At 38.7% G+C, this 23,746-nt stretch overlaps 1 protein-coding gene across 9 annotated transcripts in view; it reads right to left on the minus strand.

The window, feature by feature from the left end:
* Window positions 1-23,746, minus strand: part of mtbp (MDM2 binding protein) — a 108,881-nt gene that overhangs the window by 61,497 nt on the left and 23,638 nt on the right. For 8 of the 9 annotated variants that reach the window (XR_011352151.1, XR_011352152.1, XR_011352150.1 and 5 more), the window contains 5 exons: window positions 22,677-22,821; window positions 22,015-22,129; window positions 4,801-4,917; window positions 1,953-2,047; window positions 19-91 (listed from right to left, as the gene is read on the minus strand). Coding sequence is in view for 6 of the 9 variants with exons in the window: in XM_069920950.1 (XP_069777051.1) it covers window positions 19-91; window positions 1,953-2,047; window positions 4,801-4,917; window positions 22,015-22,129; window positions 22,677-22,821 (545 nt within the window). In the remaining 3 variants the exon portion in view is untranslated. The remainder of the gene's footprint in view (window positions 1-18; window positions 92-1,952; window positions 2,048-4,800; window positions 4,918-22,014; window positions 22,130-22,676; window positions 22,822-23,746) is intronic. The other variant, XM_069920945.1, reaches the window with a different exon arrangement.

A 23,746-nucleotide genomic window follows, 5' to 3' on the forward strand; every position in this document is an offset into this window, starting at 1 on the left:
GAGAAGACTAGTACATACCTTGCCTTGGAGGGAAGAAAGTTGGTTCAGCAGAAGTTTTGATTTGCTCTGGGGGTCATTGTGCAATAAACTGCTGAATAAATTAATCAAGGTTCTCAATAAGTTAATATGGTGGCATTTATCAATAAAACAATCAAAATCTTCAAAGTTTCAAAACTTATTAGTAAGTGAAAGCAAGTCCTATGCACACTCTCGCACATTCTGCATTGGCTGGATGTTAATGTTAAAAATAATCAAAACTGCAGTAATTTAAGAGAATTTTAAAATTAAATATTCTGCAACAATTTTTGTTTTATCATCTTATTTTGGAACTCAAGGGAATTGGTGAGCTTCCTACAAACATGCTGACCCTGCAAGAAAAAGATTCAAATTGGAATTCAAGTTTATTCTGCTTTACAGCTGTGAAGCCAAATTATTTGTGGCATCAAAAAGGTTTATCTACCTTCAATTCTTTATTCTAAAAGCAAGATCTGCTCTACAATTTTACTCACTGAGAATTGTTATACAATGACTATTCAGTGCTTATAAACAAGGTTAAATCCTCTTTGTAGCCAAATCTGTCATTTATTACTGGGGAATTATATAAAAACAAACATTTAGAAAAATAATCTACATAATTATTTATTATCAAATATAAATAGAAACCCCCCAAAAAGTTAATGAGACAACAGGAAAAATAAATTGTTCACATTACCATTAAGTGACCAACCGACTGTTTTTAAGTCACTGCACTGCCAATGTTTAGCCCATTGAATAACCTTGCACCGACTAAATAAAACCCACAAAGGCAGAGGGAGGAAATGATGAGAAAAGGTTTGCAATTGTTCATTATCACTGAGCAAGCCATCAGAAATCGTACCCAATCATCAGCTAATATCCACAAAAAATGAGTTGGCTTCAGAGATTAACCTTGATTTCTAAGTATATACATATTTCATTATACATGTTGTAAAACTTTTAAGCAATCACTAAATTCATCTGAACTTCTGACAAACCAACTTCTTTCCAATTTTAAATTGCTTAAAATAAGCCAAAAATATCTGCAGAATTTTACTTGTAGTAGGTATGACTTTATTATTAAGTGATTGGACAATCGATATGAATGAAATCAACTTGCAGAATATGCACTAGTCACTATATTTTAGCTGGACCTCAGGATACAGAAATGAGAAGTCAGGGAATGTGAAGTTATACTTCCCAATCATAGAACAGAGAGATTTGGGTGTTCATGTACATAATCACTAAAAGCTACACACAGGAACCAAAAAGCAAATGGTGGGGGATTTCAAATATGATACCTTGATCAAATGCCTTTTGACAGTAGTTCATCCCATTCGAGATGCTGCACTTCAGGTGGGATAAGTTGACCTTGGGAGTGGATAAAGGGCATATACACTAAAATAATACAAAATAGCTAAACAGCATGAATACATTGCAAAACTATGTTAGAAACACAGTGGAAGATTTAATTTGTCAATGAGTATGATCCAGATTCAATGGGATCAGCACAAAGAATATTTTTATTCTGACAGGAGAATTTAGAACACAAACCTAATTTTCAGGTCTTGCCTTCAATTCACTATGAAGTGGAACTTGCAATCAAACTTTACTTACTTAACAAAATCTTGCCCTAAGAGGCTTTAAATAAATGGCATCAATTGAAATGGTCAAGACTTAAACTGACAGACCTTTGTTTTACTTCAGGATATCAAGAAATATGAAGGAAAACAGGTGATTGGAGTTGAGGCCCAATCGCTAATCAAGGGCTTGAGTGGCCGAATGTGCCACTGCTATAACCATATTCAACAGATTCCTAAATTGAACCAACTCTTGCAGGTCAACTCATAGAAATCAGAAGGGTGAAACAGAACAAAAATAGTTCATAGTTATCTACAAAAAATAAGTTAAATCACACAAATTGAAAACAAGGATACAATTCAAATTCAATCCCAGAGAGAAGGGAAAGTGGAAGGTCAGAGAGCGCCACCAACTGCACAAACTCCAGCACTGGTTTATAATAATGGAAAACCTAGAAAATAAAAGAAACAAACATTGACAAGAATATAATCAAGAATAAAAAGCATTTCACTAAAAGGAAACAATAATTTTTTAAAATAAATTATTTATACAGCAGCTTGCTCATTTGACATCAACAATACAATGCCTGTCGATACTTACGTGGCTCTTTTTCAACTGTGCAGATAAATCAAAATTATTTTGTTGGATCTCTCCAACAAAACTGCTTGAACATTACAAAATTTGAGCTATCATAAAAGAACATACAGTACAGAAATCTGTACAGCAACCGTGAAGCTGAATAATTAATTAAATGCCATAAATGTATCACTATTTTTCTGCTTCTTTATGGGATCCAATTATTGCTTATGTTTCAGTAACATGTAGACAAGTAAAATTTTAGCTAAACACTGAAGCCATTGCAGCTGGGTATGAATGAAGTTACAATGAGAAAGCACTATGTAACAAGTTAGTGCAACACCTTAATGACTTGTACATATCCTTCATATTAAAAGTTGTTCTTCAGCATGTATTGCAAATCTCCCATTAATATATTGTGAGATGTAAATTGTAACTTAGGAGATGTATTTGGGACATGTAGAAATTATAATTAGCTTAATAATAAACAATAACAGGGAATGTTTTAGAACCATAGGACTTTGGAGAAAGACAGGCATTTTGTCCCTTCTAGTCTGTGCCTGCCCTTCTGTCTAGTCCCACTGACCTGCACCCATTGCATACTCCTTCATACCCTTCCCATCCATGTGCCTATCCAAATTTTTTTTAAATGTTAAAATTGAGATCCCATTCACCACTTCAGCTGGCAACTCATTCCATACTCCCACCATTCTGTGTGAAGAAATTTCCCCAGTGTTCCCCCTAAACTTCTCCCCTTTCACCCTTAACCCATGTCCTTTGGTTTGGGTTTCACCAAACTGCAATGAAAAAAACCTACTTGCATTTACTCTATCTATATCTATCATAATTTTGTATAACTATCAAATCTCCCCTCATTCTTCTACACTCCTAACCTGCTTAACCTTTCCTTACAATTCATTCTTCAAGTCCCTCCAATATCCTAGGATATCCCAGTAAATCTTCTCTGCACGAATTCAATTATATTGATATCTTTCCTGTAGTTAGGTGATCAAATCTACACAGAGTATTCCAAATTTGGCCTACCAATGTTTTGTACAATTTCACCATAACATCCCAACTCCGATACGCAATATTTTGATTTATGAAGTCCAATGTACCACCCTCTATCACCCTATCTACTTGTGGCACCACCTTCAGGGAATTATGTATATGTAATCCCAGATCCCTCGATTCTACTGCACACCTCAGTGCCATACCATTTACCATGTCCTACATTGGTTTGCCCTTCCAAACTCCAACACCTCACACTTGTGTGCATTGTCTCCAGTGACTGAACCTTCCTGACTAACCTCCCATGTGGGACCTTGTCAAAGGTTTTGCAAAAGTCCATGTGGACAACATCCACTGCCTTCCCTTCATCAACTTTCCCAGTTATCACCTCAGAAAAAGTTTATATAATTGGTTAAATATGACCTTCTGCATACAAAATCATGTTGACTATACCCTAATCCATATCCAAATACTTGTACAACCAATCTCTTTGAACACTTTTTAATAACTTACCTACTACTAATGTCAGGCTCACCGGCCTTTAATTTCCTGGTTTACTTTTGGAGCCTTTTTTAAACAATGAACAACATGACCTACCCTCCAATCCTCCGGCACCTCACCTATGGCCAAGAACATTTTAAATATTTCTGCCAGGACCCCTGCAATTTCAGCACTAGCTTCCTTCAAGATCTGAAGAAATACCTGGGGATTTATTAGTTTTAAGGCAACAAGCAGCTCCTCCCTCCTCTTTAATCTGTATAGGCTCCATGACCTTACTGCTTGTTTATCTCATTTTCCATAGACTCAATTTAAGATTTCCCTGTCTCTTCTGGCTCCATTTGTGGTGACCACTCTGATTTTCAAGAGGACCAATTATGTCCCTAACAATCCTTTTATTCTTAATATACCTGTAGAAGTCCCTAGGATTTTTCTTTACATAGTCTGCCAAAGCAACCTCATGTGTTCTTTTAGCTATCTTGATTTCCCTCTTGTTTTTCTTGCATTTTTTAATTCTCTTCAAGTATTTCATTTGCTCCTTGTTGCTGATAACCTCCTCAACCAGATCCCCAATATCCCTTGAAAACCAAGGTTCATTATGCCCATTAAATGTTGCCTTTTGAAAATACAAACCCTGTACTCTCAAAATTTCACCTTTGAAGGCCTTTCATTTACAGAGCACATCTTGCCAGAAAACAACCTAGCCCAATCCATGTTCTCCAGATCTTTTCTCATTTCCTCATAAGTAGCCTTTCTCCAATTTACAATCTCAAACTGATGACCTATCTTTCCTTAGCCATAATTATCTTGAAACTAATGGCATTATGATCATTGGATGCAGTGTTCCCTGCACATACTTCTGTCACCTGTCCTGCCTCGTTCCCTAATAGGAGATCCAGTATTGCACTCTCTCAAGTTGGTATCTCTAAATACTGATTTAGAAAACTTTCCTGAACACATTTAATAAACTCTAAGCCTGAAAATTCAGCCATTAGTGTTTGTATGCAGAAGATTGATAAAAGTTGGTCATAATGATGTACATTCAGAGCATGTAGACAAGTATAATTACAATAGATTCCTGAGTAGATATAGCAAGCTCCCAGTGAAAAACTAATTCACCTCTCTTGTATTTGACGCTCTGGAAGATGTGGTTGAACAGAAGCTTTTTAAATGGCACCACGAGTTTTGAATGCGAGCTCTCAAGCAGAACCCAGGAAACTTGACCTCTGATGCAAACTGTGAAAAAGTAAAATTGCCTTGTTACAAAGCAAGGTATTCTTTGCTCTCACACCAAGCAACCTCTATAAAATTTACACTCACGTCGGTATTCAAAAACACAAGATGAAAAGACTTGCATGAGTAATCAAACATTCCCAAAACAAATCATAGAGCTATTATGATCTGACTTCATTTAGGATTGCTAGGCATGAGAAAGGAGTTACATGGTTATAGCCAATTCATAAAATTAGAACTTCAACCCAGGACAATGATGCTGAATGAATAAACAGCACAGAGCTGCCCCTCACTGTACTGGTAAAAGGAGGCCGTTTTGGGTTGAGTTGTTGGAATATGTGTAGCTGGTTTTGTCAGCTGACATGCATTTCCAATGTAAATATGCAATTCTGCAAAATTATTAGCCTACACCAAAAATGTTGGAGTAAACTATTGATTTTAACTACTGAAGCTGCATTGAGTTCGCTGCTGTAAATTTTGTGCTAAAAGAGTATAAAACCCCAAATGTATTTGAGTTCAGGGTGATTCTCCAGAATCTGCTTATCCTGCAGTAACACCATTTACATCTATTGCTTCAGTCTCCACGTGGCTCATTCACAAATGCAACAGATTTCAACAGTTACATTTGTGTAGGAGGGCATAGAAAACTAGATGGAGATCTGGAGAAAGGGCTCCTACTTCTCACGTTTTTTTTTTCCAGCTCCATATTTCTGCATACATAATCCATGAAAATACCACTCCATTCAGGCCACCGACACACAAACCACCTCAGACCCTAGGCTTAAATTTTTCTTTTCTTTCTTTTTTTTTGGCTTGGCTTCGCGGACGAAGATTTATGGAGTGGTAATGTCCACGTCAGCTGCAGGCTCGTTTGTGGCTGACAAATTTCCACAAAAGGTGCTGCATGCTGCTTTGAATTTTTGTTTCAGCCCTTGTAAACTTTAATCTCTTGTTATTGCCAATTCTCCTCGAATGTAAAGTGGACCAATTTGGTCAGCTGAAATGACAACATGGAAGAACACCTCATCTCAACCGCATAAGCAGCAAACAATAAAAACACAGAAATGCTGGTGGAACTCAGCAGGCCATGCCGCTTCCTTCGGAGGTAAAGATATATAACCAATGTTTTGGGCCTGAGCCATGATCCAAGGTATGATTAAAAAGCAGGCAGTCCCTGAATTAAAAGATCAGAGAGGGATGAATGAACATGGAGAGGAGTACAAACCAACAAATAAAAGGTTAATTGAATATGGATGGGATACAGGAGAGAGGAAAGATGAGAATTGACAGAGGGGGTGGGGGCTTGTTTGGGGCTCTGTGGAAGCAGAGCTGGGGGAAAGGAGACAGAGGAGAAGAGGGAAGAGAAAGAGAGAGAGAGACACACACACAGAGACAATGGAGACATAGGGATAGATGGGGGGTGGGGGGTGGGGGGCTAGCGGAAACCGCAGGTCAATGTTCATGCAATCTGGTTGGAGGATGCCCCGAAAGTACAAGGTGTTCCTCCTCCAATGTGCAGGTGGCCTTAGTCTGCTAGCGCATTTCGGCAGGAAATCGGGGAGGGAATTAAAATGGGTGGCCACTGGGAGATCCTCGCTATTGCGAGGGACAGAGCTAATGAGCTCAATGAAATGATTTCCCAGTCTGCGTCCAGTCTCCAATGTAGAGGAGACCATGATGGGAGCAAAGGATATAGTAGATGACCTGTGCAGATTCACAAATGACGTGGCTTCGCATGGAAGGACTGTTTGGGGCTCTAAATGGTGGTGAGGGAGGAGGTGTGGATGCAAGTGGAGCAATCACAGTGAGAGATGCCAAGTGGGTGATTGGTGGGATGGGAAGAATGGATGAGGAAGTCATGGAGGGAGCAGTCCCTGCAGAAAATGGAGAGCGGAAGAGCAGGGAAGAGGATTCTGGCAGTGGGATCATGTAGTAGGTGGCAGAAATGGCGAAGGATGATATGTTGGATACAGAGGCTGGTGGGGTAGGAGGTGAGGACTACAGGAATCCTGTCCTTGTTGCATGTGGGAACCAGGGCAGATGTGCAGGTAATGGAGGGACAGGTTGATGATGGTAGAAAGGAAGCCACGATGCGTGAAGAAGGAGGCCATTCCTGATGATCTGGCATAGAATACCTCATCCTGGGAGCAGACGTGATGGAGACGGAGGTATTGAGAGTAAGGAATGGAATCCGTACAGGGCACAAAGTGTGAAGAGGTGTAGTCAAGGTAGCTGTGGGTGTTGGTGGGTTTGTGAAAGATGTATATCAAGAATTTGTTTCCCGAGATGCAGGCAGACAGATCGAGAAAGGGGAGAGTGTTGCAAGAGATCGAGAAAGAGGAGATGCTTCTAGAGCAGCAACCAACAGAGGTAGGCGACCTCACAACCAACAGATCAATGGTCTGTAGACTTGCCACATCAAGAAAGATTGAACTTGGGGAGTCACGTGATGGAGTAGTGGCCGGACGGTGAACTCCAGCCCTCTCCAGAAAAGTCGGGAAAAACAAGAGAAAATACAAAGGCACAGAAATACAAGTTAAAGAAAAGTGAGTATAAAGGTGGAAAGAAGATGGAGACAAAAGGAGAAAAATCAAAATCAACGGAAAGAAGAGAGGAAGAGAAGACAACGGAGGAAAAAGGTGAAGGCCTTACCTGTCCGAAGAGGCCCGCTGTGGAGAGAGGGCCCCACTACCTCAGGTCGGTAGAAAAAGAACTACAACAATGGCTCACAGAGCCGAGTAAAAGTGCGAAACCGCGCATGCAAAAAAACACACCGACGGGAGGGGGGACCAGCTGGGGAGTCGATCTCCACAGCCGGCAACGACAGCTGCAGAACACCTGCAGCAAGAAGAGACCACAGAAGACAATAGAAACAAGAAAGAAGAGGAGGAAAGGGCAGCAAAGAAACAACAGATGGTCAACCCAGAGGAAGAAGAAGAGGAAGAGTACAGTGAAATAGATAAAGGGAAAGGCAAGGTAAAGGATATACTTGCTCTTGTTAGAGGATACATGGAGTCATTTAAAGAATGGCAAACACAGGAATTCAATGATTTAAGAAGAAGAATAAACAACACAGAAGAGAAAATAAATAAAATGGATATGACCTTAACAGAAATGGGGAAAAAAATGGACAAGATGGAAGAGCGGGCAGTAGCAGCAGAAATGGAGGTAGAAGACTTAAAAAAGAAATTGGAGGAATCTAATAAAAAAACTAAAGAGACACAAGAATTACTAGCCCAAAAAATAGATATAATGGAAAATTATAACAGAAGAAATAACATAAAGATAGTGGGCCTTAAGGAAGATGAAGAAGGCAAGAATATGAGGGAGTTTATAAAAGAATGGATCCCTAAGGCCCTAGGATGTCCAGAACTACAGCAAGAAATGGAAATAGAAAGGGCACATAGAGCATTGGCCCCTAAACCACAACCACAACAAAAACCAAGATCTATTGTAGTAAAATTCCTAAGATATACTACAAGAGAAAAGGTACTGGAGAAGACAATGGAAAAAGTAAGAGAGGGCAACAAACCACTGGAGTATAAAGGGCAAAAAATCTTCATTTATCCAGATATAAGCTTTGAACTCCTAAAGAAGAGAAAAGAGTTCAATACAGCAAAAGCGATTTTATGGAAGAAAGGATATAAATTTACACTGAAGCATCCTGCGGTATTGAAAATATTTATTCCAGGACAACAAAACAGACTATTCTCGGATCCAGAAGAAGCACGAAAATTTGCAGAACAATTACAAAAATAGACTGAGGGATGAAGACGGGTAATGAGAGCAAAAATTACCACGATTGATATGTATGTGGGTAAAGACAAAAATAGACTGAGGGATGAAGAAGGGTAAGGAGGGTAAAAATGACCACGATTGATATGTATGCGGGTAAAGAGGTATAAGAGTGAATAGAGACAATGGGCATATGTGAAAGTATCTGTAATTAGAGGAAAACATAGAGAGTATAGACAAGAATTAATAAGAGAAGGCAATGAAATAGAGAGAATAAGGAGGGAATTAAAAGAGTGACCTTTGTGACATATAAAAAGCGAAATCTTTTCTGGGGGGGGCTGGGTGGGGGAAAAGAGCGGTCACTGCAAAATCAGTTGACGCTTGCGAGTGGATTCGCAAATCCAAATGGAGAGGGGAGATGTGGTTGTCCGACAAGGGATAAAGGGCAACTCAGGAGGGGAAGGGGAGACTGGGGATAAAGAAGATAGAAATAGGAGAATAAGGAAAATGTTGGATGTTGTAGGAATGTTGTCTGGTAAAGAGTTGAAAATAAGAAAACAGAAATGGAAAAGGAGGAAAGGTAATGATGGAAAAACGGAAAGAGAAGATAAACAAAATATAAAATGGCTACGCTGAACTATATGACTCTAAATATTAATGGAATACATAACCAAATTAAAAGGAAGAAACTACTAAATTTACTGAAAAAGGAAAAAATAGATATAGCATTTGTCCAAGAAACACACTTAACTGAATTGGAGCACAAGAAATTAAAGAGAGATTGGGTAGGACATGTAACAGCAGCATCGTATAATTCAAAAGCAAGAGGAGTGGCTATATTAATTAGCAAAAATGTGCCATTTAAAATAGAAGAGGAAATAATAGATTCAGCAGGGAGATATGTTATGATAAAATGTCAGATATATTCAGAGCTTTGGAATCTACTTAATATATATTCACCTAACGAAAAAGATCAAAAGTTTATGCAAGATATCTTTTTGAAGGTAGCTAATACGCAAGGGAACATACTAATAGGAGGGGATTTCAATCTGAATTTGGATCCAAATATGGATAAAACGGGGAAAAAAATTAACAGGAAGAACAAAGTAACCAAATTTATAATTAAATCAATGCAAGAAATGAAACTTGTGGACATATGGAGGAAACAAAACCCAAAAGAAAAGGAATACTCATACTACTCGACTAGACATAAAACATACTCAAGGATAGACCTATTCCTGTTATCAGCCCACATTCAAGGGAGAGTTAGGAAAACGGAATATAAAGCTAGACTATTATCGGACCACTCACCCCTGTTATTGGCAATAGAGCTAGAGGACATCCCTCCAAGAATGTATAGATGGAGATTAAACCCCATGCTACTTAAAAGACAGGATTTTAGAGAATTTATTGAAAAACAATTAAAAATGTACTTTGAAGTAAATATGGAATCAGTGGAAGATAAGTTTATACTATGGGACGCAATGAAAGCATTCATTAGAGGGCAAATAATAAGTTATGCAACCAAGATGAAGAAGGACTATAACCAGGAAACAGAGCAGTTGGAAAGGGAAATAATAAACATAGAAAAAAAATTAGCAATAAAGGAAGATACAACCAAAAGAAGAGAATTGGCGGATAAAAAAATAAAATATGAAACATTACAAACATATAAGGTGGAGAAGAATATAATGAAGACAAAACAGAAATATTATGAACTAGGTGAAAAAACACACAAAATCTTAGCATGGCAGCTTAAGACAGAGCAAACTAAGAAAATGGTATTGGCAACAAGGAAAAAAGACAAACAAATTACATATAATCCAAAAGAAATTAAGGAAAACTTCAGAGAATTCTATGAACAATTATACCGAACCGAAAACGAAGGGAAAGAAGGGAAAATAGATGAATTTTTGACTAAAATTGAACTACCAAAACTACAAATAGAGGAACAAAATAAATTAACAGAACCATTTGGAACAGTAGAAATACAAGAGATAATAAAAAATTTACCAAATAATAAGACACCAGGAGAGGATGGACTCCCAATAGAATTCTACAAAACATTTAAAGACCTAATAATACCGCCCCTCCTGGATGTAATCAACCAGATTGATGAGACACAAAACTTACCAGATTCATGTAAAACAGCAATAATTACAGTGATACTAAAACAAGGGAAAGATCCACTCTCACCAGCGTCATATAGACCAATATCTCTGCTAAACACAGATTATAAGATAATAGCTAAACTATTAGCGAACAGACTAGCAGAACAGGATCCGAAAATGGTAAATTTAGACCAAACTGGATTTATCAAAAAAAGACTCACAACAGACAATATTTGTAAATTTATTAACTTAATTCATGCAGTAGAAGGAAATAAAGCACCGGCAGTAGCAGTTGCTTTAGACGCAGAGAAGGCCTTCGACAGAGTAGAATGGAATTACTTGTTCAAAGTATTGCAAAAATTCAGTTTACCGGAGAAGTATATTAATTGGATTAAAGCATTATATAAGGGACCGTTAGCGAAAGTGACAGTAAATGGACATGTATCAAAGCAATTTAACTTAAGCAGGTCAACGCGGCAGGGATGCCCACTATCACCATTATTGTTTGCGCTAGCTATAGAACCACTAGCAGAATCGATAAGAAGAGATAATAATATAAAAGGAATAAAAATAAAAGACAGGGAATATAAAATCAGTCTGTTTGCGGATGATGTGATAGTGTACTTAACAGAACCAGAACTATCAATAAAAGAACTATATAAGAAATTGAAGGAATATGGAGAAGTGTCGGGATACAAGATAAACGTAAATAAAAGTGAAGCAATGCCTATGAATAACGCGGATTTCTCAAAATTTAAGGAGGAATCCCCATTCAGATGGCAAACGCAGGCAATAAGATACCTAGGTGTGCAAATAAACAAAAATCTAGGCCAATTATATAAACTCAATTACAATCCACTAATGAAAAAATTACAGGACGATTTAGAGCATTGGAAAGAGCTACCACTAACACTGATAGGAAGGATAAACTGTATTAAAATGAACATTTTTCCAAGGATACTATACTTATTTCAGGCATTGCCAATACAACTGACAGAAAAATTCTTCAAAGAGTTAAAGAAAATAATAAGGAGATTTTTATGGAGAGGGGGGAAACCGAGGATAGCACTAGACAAATTAACAGAATGGTATAAACAAGGAGGCTTACAATTGCCAAACTTCAAAAATTATTATAGAGCCGCACAATTAAGGTACCTATCAGATTTTTATCAAACAAGGGAAAAACCAGACTGGACGAGACTAGAATTAGATAAAATAGGGGAAAAGATACCTGAACACATATTATATAAATGGGACGAAAAATTGGTACAACATAGAACTTCTCCAGTATTACACCATCTCCTCAATATATGGAAGAAGATTCATGTAGAAAGAAATAAAATAAATTACCAAATACCAAAACTAATATTGACGCAAAATAAGCTACTCCCTTTTACAATAGACAACCTTGCCTTTAGAAAATGGGAAAAAAAAGGGATTAAAAGAATAGAAAATTGTTTTTCAGGAAGTAGATTCTTATCCTTTGAACAAATGAGAGATAAGTACAATATAACTGGAGATACAGCGCTGGCATATTACCAACTGAGATCCTACTTGAAAGATAAATTAGGAAGCAACTTGAGTTTACCAGAGGGAAGTAACCTTGAATATGTGATTACAGATACAATGTTAATCAAAAGATTTATAAAAAATATGTATATTAAACTGCAAGAAAAGGAGAATGAGGAAACAAATGGTAAAACTAAACAAAAATGGGAACAAGATTTAAATATAAAGATAAAAAAGGAAACATGGGAGAAGTTATGCTCTGGAACGATGAGAAATACAATAAATACGAGGCTGCGTATGATACAATATAATTGGTTACACAGACTATACATTACACCGCAAAAGTTAAATAAATGGGACCCAACAGTATCTGATAGATGTTTTCGATGTAAAAAAGAAAGGGGAACAACAATTCATGCAATCTGGACATGTGAGAGAGTAGAAAAATTTTGGGATGATCTCAATCAGATATTAAATAAAATAACAGAAAACAATATACCAAAGAATCCAGAGATCTTTCTCCTAAGTAACATAAAAAATAAAGAATTTGGAATTGACTTGGAAGATGCACAAAAAAGATTTGTCAAGATAGCCCTAGCCGTAGCAAAAAAATGTATTATGTCAACCTGGAAAATGGAAGATAATTTGAAAATACAACAATGGTATATAGAAATGAATAAATGTATTCCATTAGAAAAAATAACATATAGTTTAAGAAATAATATTGAAATATTCGAACAAGTATGGGAGCCGTACATTAAATACAATAGCGAAAACCTACCGGGAACAAACATTACCTAAGTTGATGGAAGGAGAAGAAAAGAAAAGAATGGACTCAGTAGAATTTCTGGTGTATTTTTGTTGAATGACAACATTGTCTAACTGAATTAATGCAACCTAGATTGTATACCTAAAATGGATGAGAGGGGGGGGGGTGGGGGGGTGGCTTGGGAGGAGGGAGGGGGGAGGGAGAAAAAGTCACTGTAAATGTGTGGAAAAGAAAAAGTGTATATCATGGCTATTGTGATTTATGGTGTGAAAAATAAAAAATTTAAAAAAAAAAGATTGAACTTTGAATAAATGGGAAGGGGGGGGAGAGGGAGGGAGGGAGGGAGGGAAAAAGGGGAGAAAATGACAGTGTATATATTCAAGAGAAAAATGTCTGTATGTATTTTGATCAGTATGGTTTATAGTGTGAAAAATAAAAAATTTTAAAAAAGAAAGGTGATGGCAGGGACACGGCTCCATGGCAGATTTTGTGCTGGGATTAAGATTTAAACACTTTTCTTCAGACAGTGAAAGATTGAGCTGTTCACTGGAGGCTGCAGAGAATTTCATCACGGTTTGTCATTTCTAAGAGGTGGAAAGTGATCTCCAGCATTTTCATGGTGAAAATTTATTGTTCAGGGACTGATTCATAATTGCATTCCTTTTGTAGGTTTTTATATCATAATGCCTGTTACGTTCTATGCTTCAGTGAACAAAAAGATGGCTCAATGTTCCACCTTCAAATGGGCACAATCACATGTCTGAATATGCTGCCTGGATATTGCAGCACAATGACTGAGGTTAGAGTGGCCTTGGTTCGAGAGTAGAGGTGACAGAGATTGAACAGCGTTACATTTATAAATTGCACACCAAATAGGTTACAAGGTTCACAAATCTAGGGTATTCAATATATGACAGCCTCTCAAGCAGAGAAGGCAAAACCTGACACTGTCACAGAAAGGAACATCAGAAAAACTAGCCAAACACTTGATTAATTTAGTGTTAAGGAGGAGTCTAAAAGACACTGAATTGTGGATACCTCTGCACAGTGAGCATGAGAATGTGCACGAGAATGAAGTAATACATTTATATTATGGTAGACCTTTTGAAATAATCTGCGGTCATATTTTGAAAGGAAGAGATACAGTATCACCCATCAATCTCAAAAAATTGGACCTTTGCCATCAAGAATGAATAAGTACTATTTGGAACGGATCACAACACTTTACCATATTCATTAATAGTCTGCAGGTTTGACTTGATGTTTTGACATATCTCAGAGTTAATGAAACTTTTGTGAAAAGAAAGTGAATGGAAACATCAGTTCCACAGGCAATAAGTGAACCCACAAAGTCTGCAATACACACTCATGCTGGAGAAACTTAGCAAGTCACAAACCATAGGAAGTAACCAATGTTTTGGACCTGGGCCCTTTGTCAAGGTATATGCAAGAACAGGCAGGTATCTGAATAAAATGGTGGTGGGGGGGGGGAAGGAGGGGTGGAGGAAAGGAGGGAAGAGCACAAGCTAATGGGTAAGAGATCATAGGTGGATGCAGCTGGGAGGGTAGGAGAAAGAAGCTGAGAAGTGATAAAGGGAGAGGGTAGGTCTCTGATCAGGAGAGAGAGGGGATTGGGGAGCTGGAGGAAAGGAGACCTTGGCAAAGGTTTGTCATTGTGTCACTACTAAGTGATTTTAAAAATAGCAGGTAGAAATTAATACTTCTGCGACTTTAAGAATTGCAATTGAAACCAGAAATGCAATCATAAAGGGTAACAACTACACAGCTTTTATTTCTGATCTCAGTAATTATAGTGTAGCCCCGTTGTAAAGCGATTGACGAGGATAATAAAATCGCATCGCAAGAAAACCAGATTGCTGTTGTTAAAGTTGAAATTAAAACACAAATTACTTCTGCGTCGTATTGAATCTCTCTGCAATGCGAGAACACACCTGACACAATAATCCAGTACTGCCGTGTCCTTCCCAACGTCCCACTCCTGCAATGACTCTTCACATTATATCAGAATTCACGTTAAATCAGGGCATGAAAAATTGGGGTTTAACTGTACTGAAATAATGTCAAATAGAACCGTGGCTGGAAACTGAAGAAGCAAATACTATGATAACAATATCTTTTTACTGTGACAATTCTCAACTCATTAATGGAATTATTTTGACGTTAGAAGAAACTTGAGTCTCTGAATTTAATACATGCATAAACAAGCTGAATCTATGAAGAAAGTGGTCCAAAACTGATCTTGAGGGGGTGTGGCCATGAGAAGGACTTAAGCAGACATGTTTTGATTGAGCTCTCTGTGAAGAATATTAAAAAGATGGTTAAAATTTTAAAATTAAGAACTTTCTCACCACAAAATGGACAAAACAAGTACTAAGAAACCAAGGCAACTGAGAACAAAAATTGAGGAAGTTTCTACTCAGCCAGGAACATCGAACAAAAGCCCAAAAGTGAGTGGCCTCAGGGCCAGCGCACCCCGGGACTGGTGGACTCCAGCAGAGCTGGGGAAATTGGGACAAGAACTAAATATTATCCTGGAGAAAATGGAAAACTTGAGCAATCAATTTGTAGGTGTTGAAACTCTAATGAGAGGCATGTCTGAAAGGATGACTGAAATTAAAGAAATCGTGGAAGGAATGAACCAAGTAGAAGTAGACTTGGTAAAAACACAAGATAAGCTAAAAGCTTTGGAAAAAGATGCAAAGAAATGGGGGAGTCGGACAGACAAGGTCTGCTGGACAATATCGGCCACATGGAGAATTTTAGCAGACGAAACAATGTTTGAATTATTGGAATGAAAGAAGGAATCGAGGGAAGAGATCCGAATATGGCAAGAAAAAAAATTAGAGAATTGAGGAAAAAAAAGCAGGGATATCACCATTATGTAAAAATCCGTTGCTGCCTACGAACCTGGGTAACAAAATATTAAATTCATGGTATGATAAAAGAATAAGATAAAATGATGACACTTATGTGGAGGGATCACTTTTGTCTTTTGAACAATTAAGAAATAAATAAATATGGAGTAGCTAATGGGTCTTTCTTTTGTTTTCTCCAGCTAAGATCATTCGTAAGAGAAAGATGGGGGCCAAATTTAGTCCCACTTGACATTAGTGAAGTTGAACAAACAATTTGGCTGGGTAATACACCTAAATTTATAACTCAGATGTTCTACGCTCTCCAGAATGAAAGTGAAAAACCAGGTTTACAGAGATTGAGAGAGATGGGAGCCTGATCTAGGAGTTGGAATAATGGAAAGACGATGGTCTGATTGGTGTTTGGAAAGTATGTCAATTATAAATGCAAGATATGGATTAGTGCAATATAATTTCCTACACCAATTGTATCTCAAACCACAGAAGTTGCAAAAATCAAAGTCTGAAATATTAGAGATGCATTTTAGATGTGGGACAGAAATAGGAAAGTTTTTACATGCTACGTGGTTGTGTGTGAAGGTGAGACCTTTCTGGCAGGATATTACTGAAATATTAACAAGGGTAACAGAGGTGGCCTTTACGGGCAACCTGAGCTTTATATTTTGGGCAAGTTTATTGAAATAAGCAATAAACTAACTAAATCCTAAATTTCATTTGTTAAAATAGCCTTAGCAGTGGCTAAGAAATGTGTCACAATTATTTGGAAATCTGACTCCCCTCTACATACATGTAGCACGATGGACTGCTGAGATGAATAGTTGTATACCTATGGAAGAAAATTACATACAACTTAAAGGACAAATATGACATATTTATCAACATATTGCAGGCATATTTTGATCATATAAGGATCCAATTATAATTTTAACTACAATAATAGATGTGTTAAAGTATAAATGCAAGTGACATCCCCATTGAGAATTTTTTTAATGGTCAACATAAATGTGAGTCCTGACGGTGTGTGGATCTATATTGTGAAAAGGTGTGGGGCGGTGGGGGGGAAGGGTTGTTTTCTTTTGGTGTTTTTTTGTAAGTTGTACACACACACAAACACACACACACACACATACTGATATTGCAGATTTTACTATGTATATTTATGGAAAAAAATAAAATATTCAAACCTGATCACAAATTCAGATTAAGCTTTAAATATTCTAACAATCTCCATGAACTCTTAAATGAAAGCTCCTGATAAGCCTTTAAAAAAAAATCTTTAACTATGAAATACATTCTGTGAATCAAGTACTCAGTCATCCATGTCCTCTATAGCTTTATGTCAATAAAAACTACAGCTTTGTCCAAATTCAGATTGATGGAATCATAGAACAATTACAGCACAGAAACAGGCCACCTCGGCCCCTCTAGTCTGTACCGAACTATTTTTACACACTTCCTCGGATATTGTTTCTCTATATCCATTTATAATTGTTCTATCTACACAGCCTTCACTGTACTCCCTCCTCAATCTGGCAAACTTGGATCAAGAACCTTTCATAACTTTGTACAGTCTATTGTTAAAACAGAAGCCTGGCGCAGATCTTTGAGGAGCCTTACTTATCACAGGCAATTCATTCCTTATTTCTCCTCTCCATATCCAGCCAACTGCCAATCAATGTCCAAAAGCAATCCCCAAATCTGTGTCATTTTATTCTTGTTGATTATCACATATAGAACTTCCAAGCGCCTCCAGGAAATGCGCAAAGATAATGTTAAAAGACAATCCCCTATTTACCATATTGATGACCTTCAAAAAAAAACGTTTTGCAAAGTCGGGTGCCTCAGTTTTTATTTAAACTAATGTTCAAGAGGTCAGGCAACATTAGTGGAGAGAAAGACATTATTTCCGATTAAGGATCTTTTATTCCACAAAACGTTTGCCAACTTTAAAACTACCCTAATCTGCTGAATATTTCTAGCATTTCCTGCTTATATTTCAGATTTCTGAAACTTGCAAGATTTAGTATTTTTTTAAATTAATCTTTGCATTCCTAATCCAGGATATCTATATCAAGATTTATTTTGGAAATTAAAAATGTAAACGTGTTAATGCAATCATTATACTGCCCTGCCTGTTTTGACCCTACTGGGCCTTCAAAGATACTACATTCTCCTCTAAATTAAGATGATTCCTTAATAATTAAATAAAAATGCACACCAACTTAAACCATGAGAAAAAAAAAATGAACCAAACTTTTTTCCCCTATAGTGGCTTTACAAATCAACAACAATTTAAAATTTAAATTAAACCTGCATCACAGAAACAGACCAAAAGGGAGAAGCTCAAGAGCTCGTGCCACCCAAAAACACCAATCAACCTACAACTCTCTTATATTTTGAAGGGTGGGAGGAAATCGGTGCCCCTAAGAAAATCCACACAGACACAGGGAGAACATACAAACTCCTTACAGCCAGTGCCATATTCAAACCCCGGTCGCTGGCGCTTTAACAGCATTGCACTAACCACTACGCTAACCGAGCCACCCATTGTAGCTCGCTGATTACGCTTTCCAACCATACAGAAACATAATAGACCCAAAGTTAAGCCGAAACACCGAGCAGAACAAACAGCATCAATGGTTAACTTTGTAGACTGATGATCTTTTGTCAGACCTGGGAGAAATAAAAATGTAAGAGAAAGATGGGGACCAACATTGACCCCACCTGAAATTAGTGAAAAAGAATGAAGGGTCTGACTGGGGAATACACCCAAATTTATAACAAAAATGTACTCTGCTCTTCAAAGCGAAAGTTCAAAACCAGGGTTGCAGAGGTTAAGGGAAAGATGGGAGTCAGAGTTGGGTGTGGTGATTTCAGAACAAGTTGGTCAGATTGGCGTAAGGGCAGCATGACATCAATTATAAATGTAAGATATGGATTGGTTCATTCTAATTTTTTTTACACCAATTATATCTTACCCCACAAAAGTTACACAGATCAAAAGCCGAAATTTAAGAGCCGTGTTTCAGATGTGAGACTGAGACAGGAACTTTTCTATATGCCACTTGGTTGATTGTGAAAGTGAGGCCATTTGGGCAAGAAATCGCAGAAAAATTAACCAGGATCGTTATTGAATGAAGATTTACCGGGACCAATGGCTGAAGAGGGCGCACAAAATCAGTGAATCGGTGTGGACTCGAAAGGCCAACATGGCCTGTTTCCGCTCCATAAATGGTTATATATGGTTATAACAGGAGTGGCCTTCACAGGCAACCTAGAGGTATATTTATTAGGCAATTTCATGGACATAAGTGACAAATTGACCAAATATCAAATCTCATTTACAAAAATAGCACTAGTGGTAGCAAAACAATGTATTGCGATCACTGGAATACATCCCCTCTACTCATAGCACGATGAACTGTGGAAATGAGCAGCCGTATATCTATGGAAAACAAAATCACATATAACTTAAAGAATAAATATGGCAGCCATAACTGGACCCATAGGGGCCCAGATACAGTAATAAAAAGGAACAAAAAGAGGTATAAAAGTAATATATATAAAAAAATGTAGTTTCCCCAACTTAAAATATATGTAAATTCTGACGGTGAACGGATCTGTATGTATGGAAGGTGATGGAGGGAGGGACTGTTTTGTTTGTGTTTGTGAGAAATATTGTATATTTAAAATCTCACTTTCATTTTTGAAAAAAATAAACAAAAATAAAATATTCAAAAGAAAATCCTCTCCAAAAGTTTACACACCACTGACAAGACTCACCAGTCTATAATTCCCAGGATTCTCCCTGTTACCTTTTTTAAACAAGGAGACTACATTTGCCATTCTCCAATCCTCAGGCAGCTCCCCTGCATCCAAAGAGGATTCAAAGATCATAGCTCCTCCCCCAGCTATCTCTTCTCTCACTTCCCACAGCATCCAGGGGTAAATCGCATCTGGCCCTGGGGTCTTGTCAATCTTGATGTTTTTAAGATGATCCTGTGGCGGCATGCCACTAGGCAGGCAAACCGGCCCTGCTTGTAATCCACACAGCGGGGCACCCAGCCAAAATGCGCCATCGGGGGTTTCCCCTTCTTCTCAGCACTGGGCTCAGAAGCACGTGACGCCCAAGTGACGTCGGTGCCCCCCAGCATTGCCCAGTTCAGCGTCCCAAATCACCTCACCAGCGATAGGGGCGCCTAGTTCACCTCTGCGTTCAGGGCACAGCTCACCAACAGGTTGGGGATAGAGCTCCACCACACCACAGCCTATCACCCGCAGGCCAATGGGCTGGTCAAGTGTCTGCAACGCCACCTTAAGTCGGCATTTATAGCCCGACTCACCGGTCCCGACTGGGTGGATGAACTGCCTTGGGTGCTCCTGGGCATCCGCTCCAAGCCCAAGGAGGATCTGCAGGCGTCATCAGCTGAGCTGGTCAACGGCACACCACTGGCACTGCCTGGTGAGTTCATCAATGCGCCTCACAAACCCCAGCGGTCACTGCACGAGCTACTTCCCCACCTCTGGGCCCACTTGGACTCCTTCGCACCCCAACTGCCGGCCAGACACGGCCATCTTACGTCCCCAGTGAGCTGCACTCCACAGAGTACATTTTTATTTGGCAGGACCCGCCCGCGGCACCTCTGCAGAGACCTTACAAGGGGCCGTTCAGGGTTGTCCAGCATTCAGGGTCTACGTTCACGCTGGACATCAGCAGCAAGTGGGAACTGTTTACTGTGGACAGACTGAAGCCAGCTCACCTCGACCCCACCGAACCAGTGAGTGTGGCCCAGCCCAAGAAGCGAGGCCGCCCTGCCAAAAAGGACATTGGCGCCAGTTCTGGGGGGGGGGGGGAAGCGGAGGGGGGCTGTGTGGCGACATGCCACTAGGCAGGCGAACCGGCCCCGCTTGTAATCCACGCGGCGGGGCAGCCGGCCAAAATGGCGCCCTCAGGGATTTCACCTTCTTCTCAGCACCGGGCTCAGAAGCCCACGCTGGGGGACCACGTGATGCCCGAGTGACTTCAGCACCCCCCAGCGCAGTTCTCAGCCAGGTCCGGGCTGGGAGTACAAGTCCAGCCCATCAGCCAGCAATAAACCAGTTTTCTGCTCACTGAGCTCAACCTGTCTGGTTGTGAGTTCTTTCAATAGCAGTGTAGTTACCGCTACAATCCATCACTTTCACTTCCTTAATCTCCACATTGTCCAGCATACAGGCCTGTTCAATTTCAACCTCACCATGACTAAGGTTCTTTTCTCTTGTGAAAACTGACGCAAAGTATTCTGCCTCCAGGATAATGTTGCCTCCCTTATCTTATCCTTTAACGGCCCCACCTTCATTCTCTTCATCCTTCTGTTCTTCACATACGCTTGGAATGCCTTAAGGTTGTCCTTAATTCTACATGCCGAGGCCTCTCATGCCCCCTTTGAGATCTCCTTAGTTCTTTCTTAAGTTCCTTCCTAGTTATCATATACTTCTCATGAGCCCTTCCTCTTTCCTGCTTCCTATATCTAATGTGTTTCCTCCTTACTCTTAACTATTTGCTTCACCTGCTTCGTCAGCCACGGTTCCCTTTTCCTACCATCTTTTCATTGTCCCAGTAGACAAGGACAAACCGATCTTGAACCCTGCACAAGTGGTCCCTAAACTTCCTCCACATTACTTCTGTGCTTTAATCCTTAAACATCTGTGTCCAATTTATTCTCACTAGTTCCTGCCCCATCCCTTCATAATTAGCCCTTCCCCAGTTCAGTACTTTCCACTTTGACTGTTTATATCCTTTTCCATGGCTATGTTGAAGCTAAGGGAGTTGTGGTCACTCTCACCAAAGTGTTCCCCCACCAAGAGGTCCTCCACCTGACCAGGTTCATTCCCTAGAACCAGATCCAGTATGACTCTCCTCTAGTTGGCCAGTCCACATAACTGTGTCAGGAATCCATGAATTTTATTCATCTCTTCTCAATTTCACCTCCTCCACTTAATGTTTCCATTTCAAATTTCTGAAACCTCAAATATCTTTTCTTTTAAGATAGTTTTCCAAGCAGGATATTGTTTCCATGTAAAAATACAACAAAAATTGTACCTTTCTCCCCTGGATGCGTATGTTCCCTCTCCATAACACCAATGGGTCAATCGCATTCGCTAATTTTTCTGGATTGACAATAGTTGCTCCCAGGTATTCTGCCATTTTCTGCCAACTACAATGAGACAAGTTGTGTTAAACACCTGGACATGGACATAATGTACAGGAACATGGTCTTAATCTGCTGGTCACAACCTTTGAGTGACAAGGAGTACAAGGCACAAGAGCAGGACTTTTGACCAACTCTAACCATGCTGGTCTTCATGCTCTATGGGCACCTCCCTCCTTCCATGCTAAACAAAATCAGTATAATTCTTATTCAGTTCCTCTTCAAATCCATCTCTTCCCCTTGCCACAATGGCAGCAAATTCCAAATTTCCCCCAGTTTCTGAGTAAAATAACTTCTTTTGAACTCACTTAAATTTTGGAGATTATCAAAAATCAAAGGCCTCTACTTTGCTCTTCCTCAGATGTGAAAATTCGCTCTGCATCTATAAAACCTTTCATAATTTTAAGTTCATTTGATCACCCCTCAACCTTCTCTTGGAAGAAACGGAGTCTGTTCATATTTCATAAAAAAAGATGTGATTTAAAAACATAGTTAACAGAACTACTTGCCTTTCAGAATTCCACTTCACTATGAGTTTCCTCAAATTACCTACCATTTGCCATTCTTTGTTGTTATGGTAATTTCTGCTGAATGCCACTCCCTCAGATGCTTAAATGCACCAACAACAGGAAGCCAGTCTTTCAGCCTTGGAATATCACTGCCGGGGGCAAGCAAGATTAGATCCAATAGCACCTTGCCTGTGAACAGAAAGAGAGACTCAATACTTACATAACAGCCAACAACTTACATTTTCCACCTCCAAAAACACTCTTTAAACAACCACTATCACTTCTTGCTTTTGCACGAGAATAATTTGTGGATATTTATCATATTTTGCATTTTTTCTCTTTTTTAATTTAAGACAGCGTACAATTGCAAATGTTTCTTTTTTCATGAAGTACATGTTTGGTTGTAGTAATAAGATTCTTGGTGCATGAGTACATTATAAAAATGTATATGACAATAAACTCATTATAATGCTAAATTTAGAGCTAGGTTAGTGTGGGTGATTTTGAGCACCACTCCAGCTGATATTACAAGCTTGGAGTGATAAAAGGTTTCCTTACAGCAAAGAAGAAGAAAACAAAATAAAAATTCAGTTCTGATATTCCCTGTTTTCTCTTCCCACAGATGCATCCTAATCCAACGAATGATTCCAGCATTTTCTGTTTTTTTTTCAGATTTCCACCATCTATCTTTCTTTAAAAAAAATTATAAAGAATATCAAGTGAGCATTCAAATGATGGTGGATTTTGATAAACATTTCTTTTGTTGGGAAGTTCAATAACCAGAGATTACAGATTTTCAAAAATCAAGAGATGCAAAGATGACTCTGTTAATACACTTAATTGTCCAATCCAGATTAAGTGATGGAAGCAGATAATAAAATGTGATAAATTGCAGAGTTTGGGTGAAAGGGTTATAGGACAAGATGGAGAACTCTTTCCAACAGTTGTTACTGGTACAGTAGCTATGATTTAATGATCTGCAGTCAACAACCATGACGATGTGGTTTAGTTTGGAGGAAAAATCTGCAATGCTGTGTTTTGTGGGGTCGTATGCTGGCGTTGCAACCTTCCATTTATCTTCGCTTCTCCTAAAATGATGAGCAATATTCTGCCA

Source organism: Narcine bancroftii, chromosome 2, assembly GCF_036971445.1.
Source record: "Narcine bancroftii isolate sNarBan1 chromosome 2, sNarBan1.hap1, whole genome shotgun sequence".
Taxonomy (NCBI): domain Eukaryota; kingdom Metazoa; phylum Chordata; class Chondrichthyes; order Torpediniformes; family Narcinidae; genus Narcine; species Narcine bancroftii.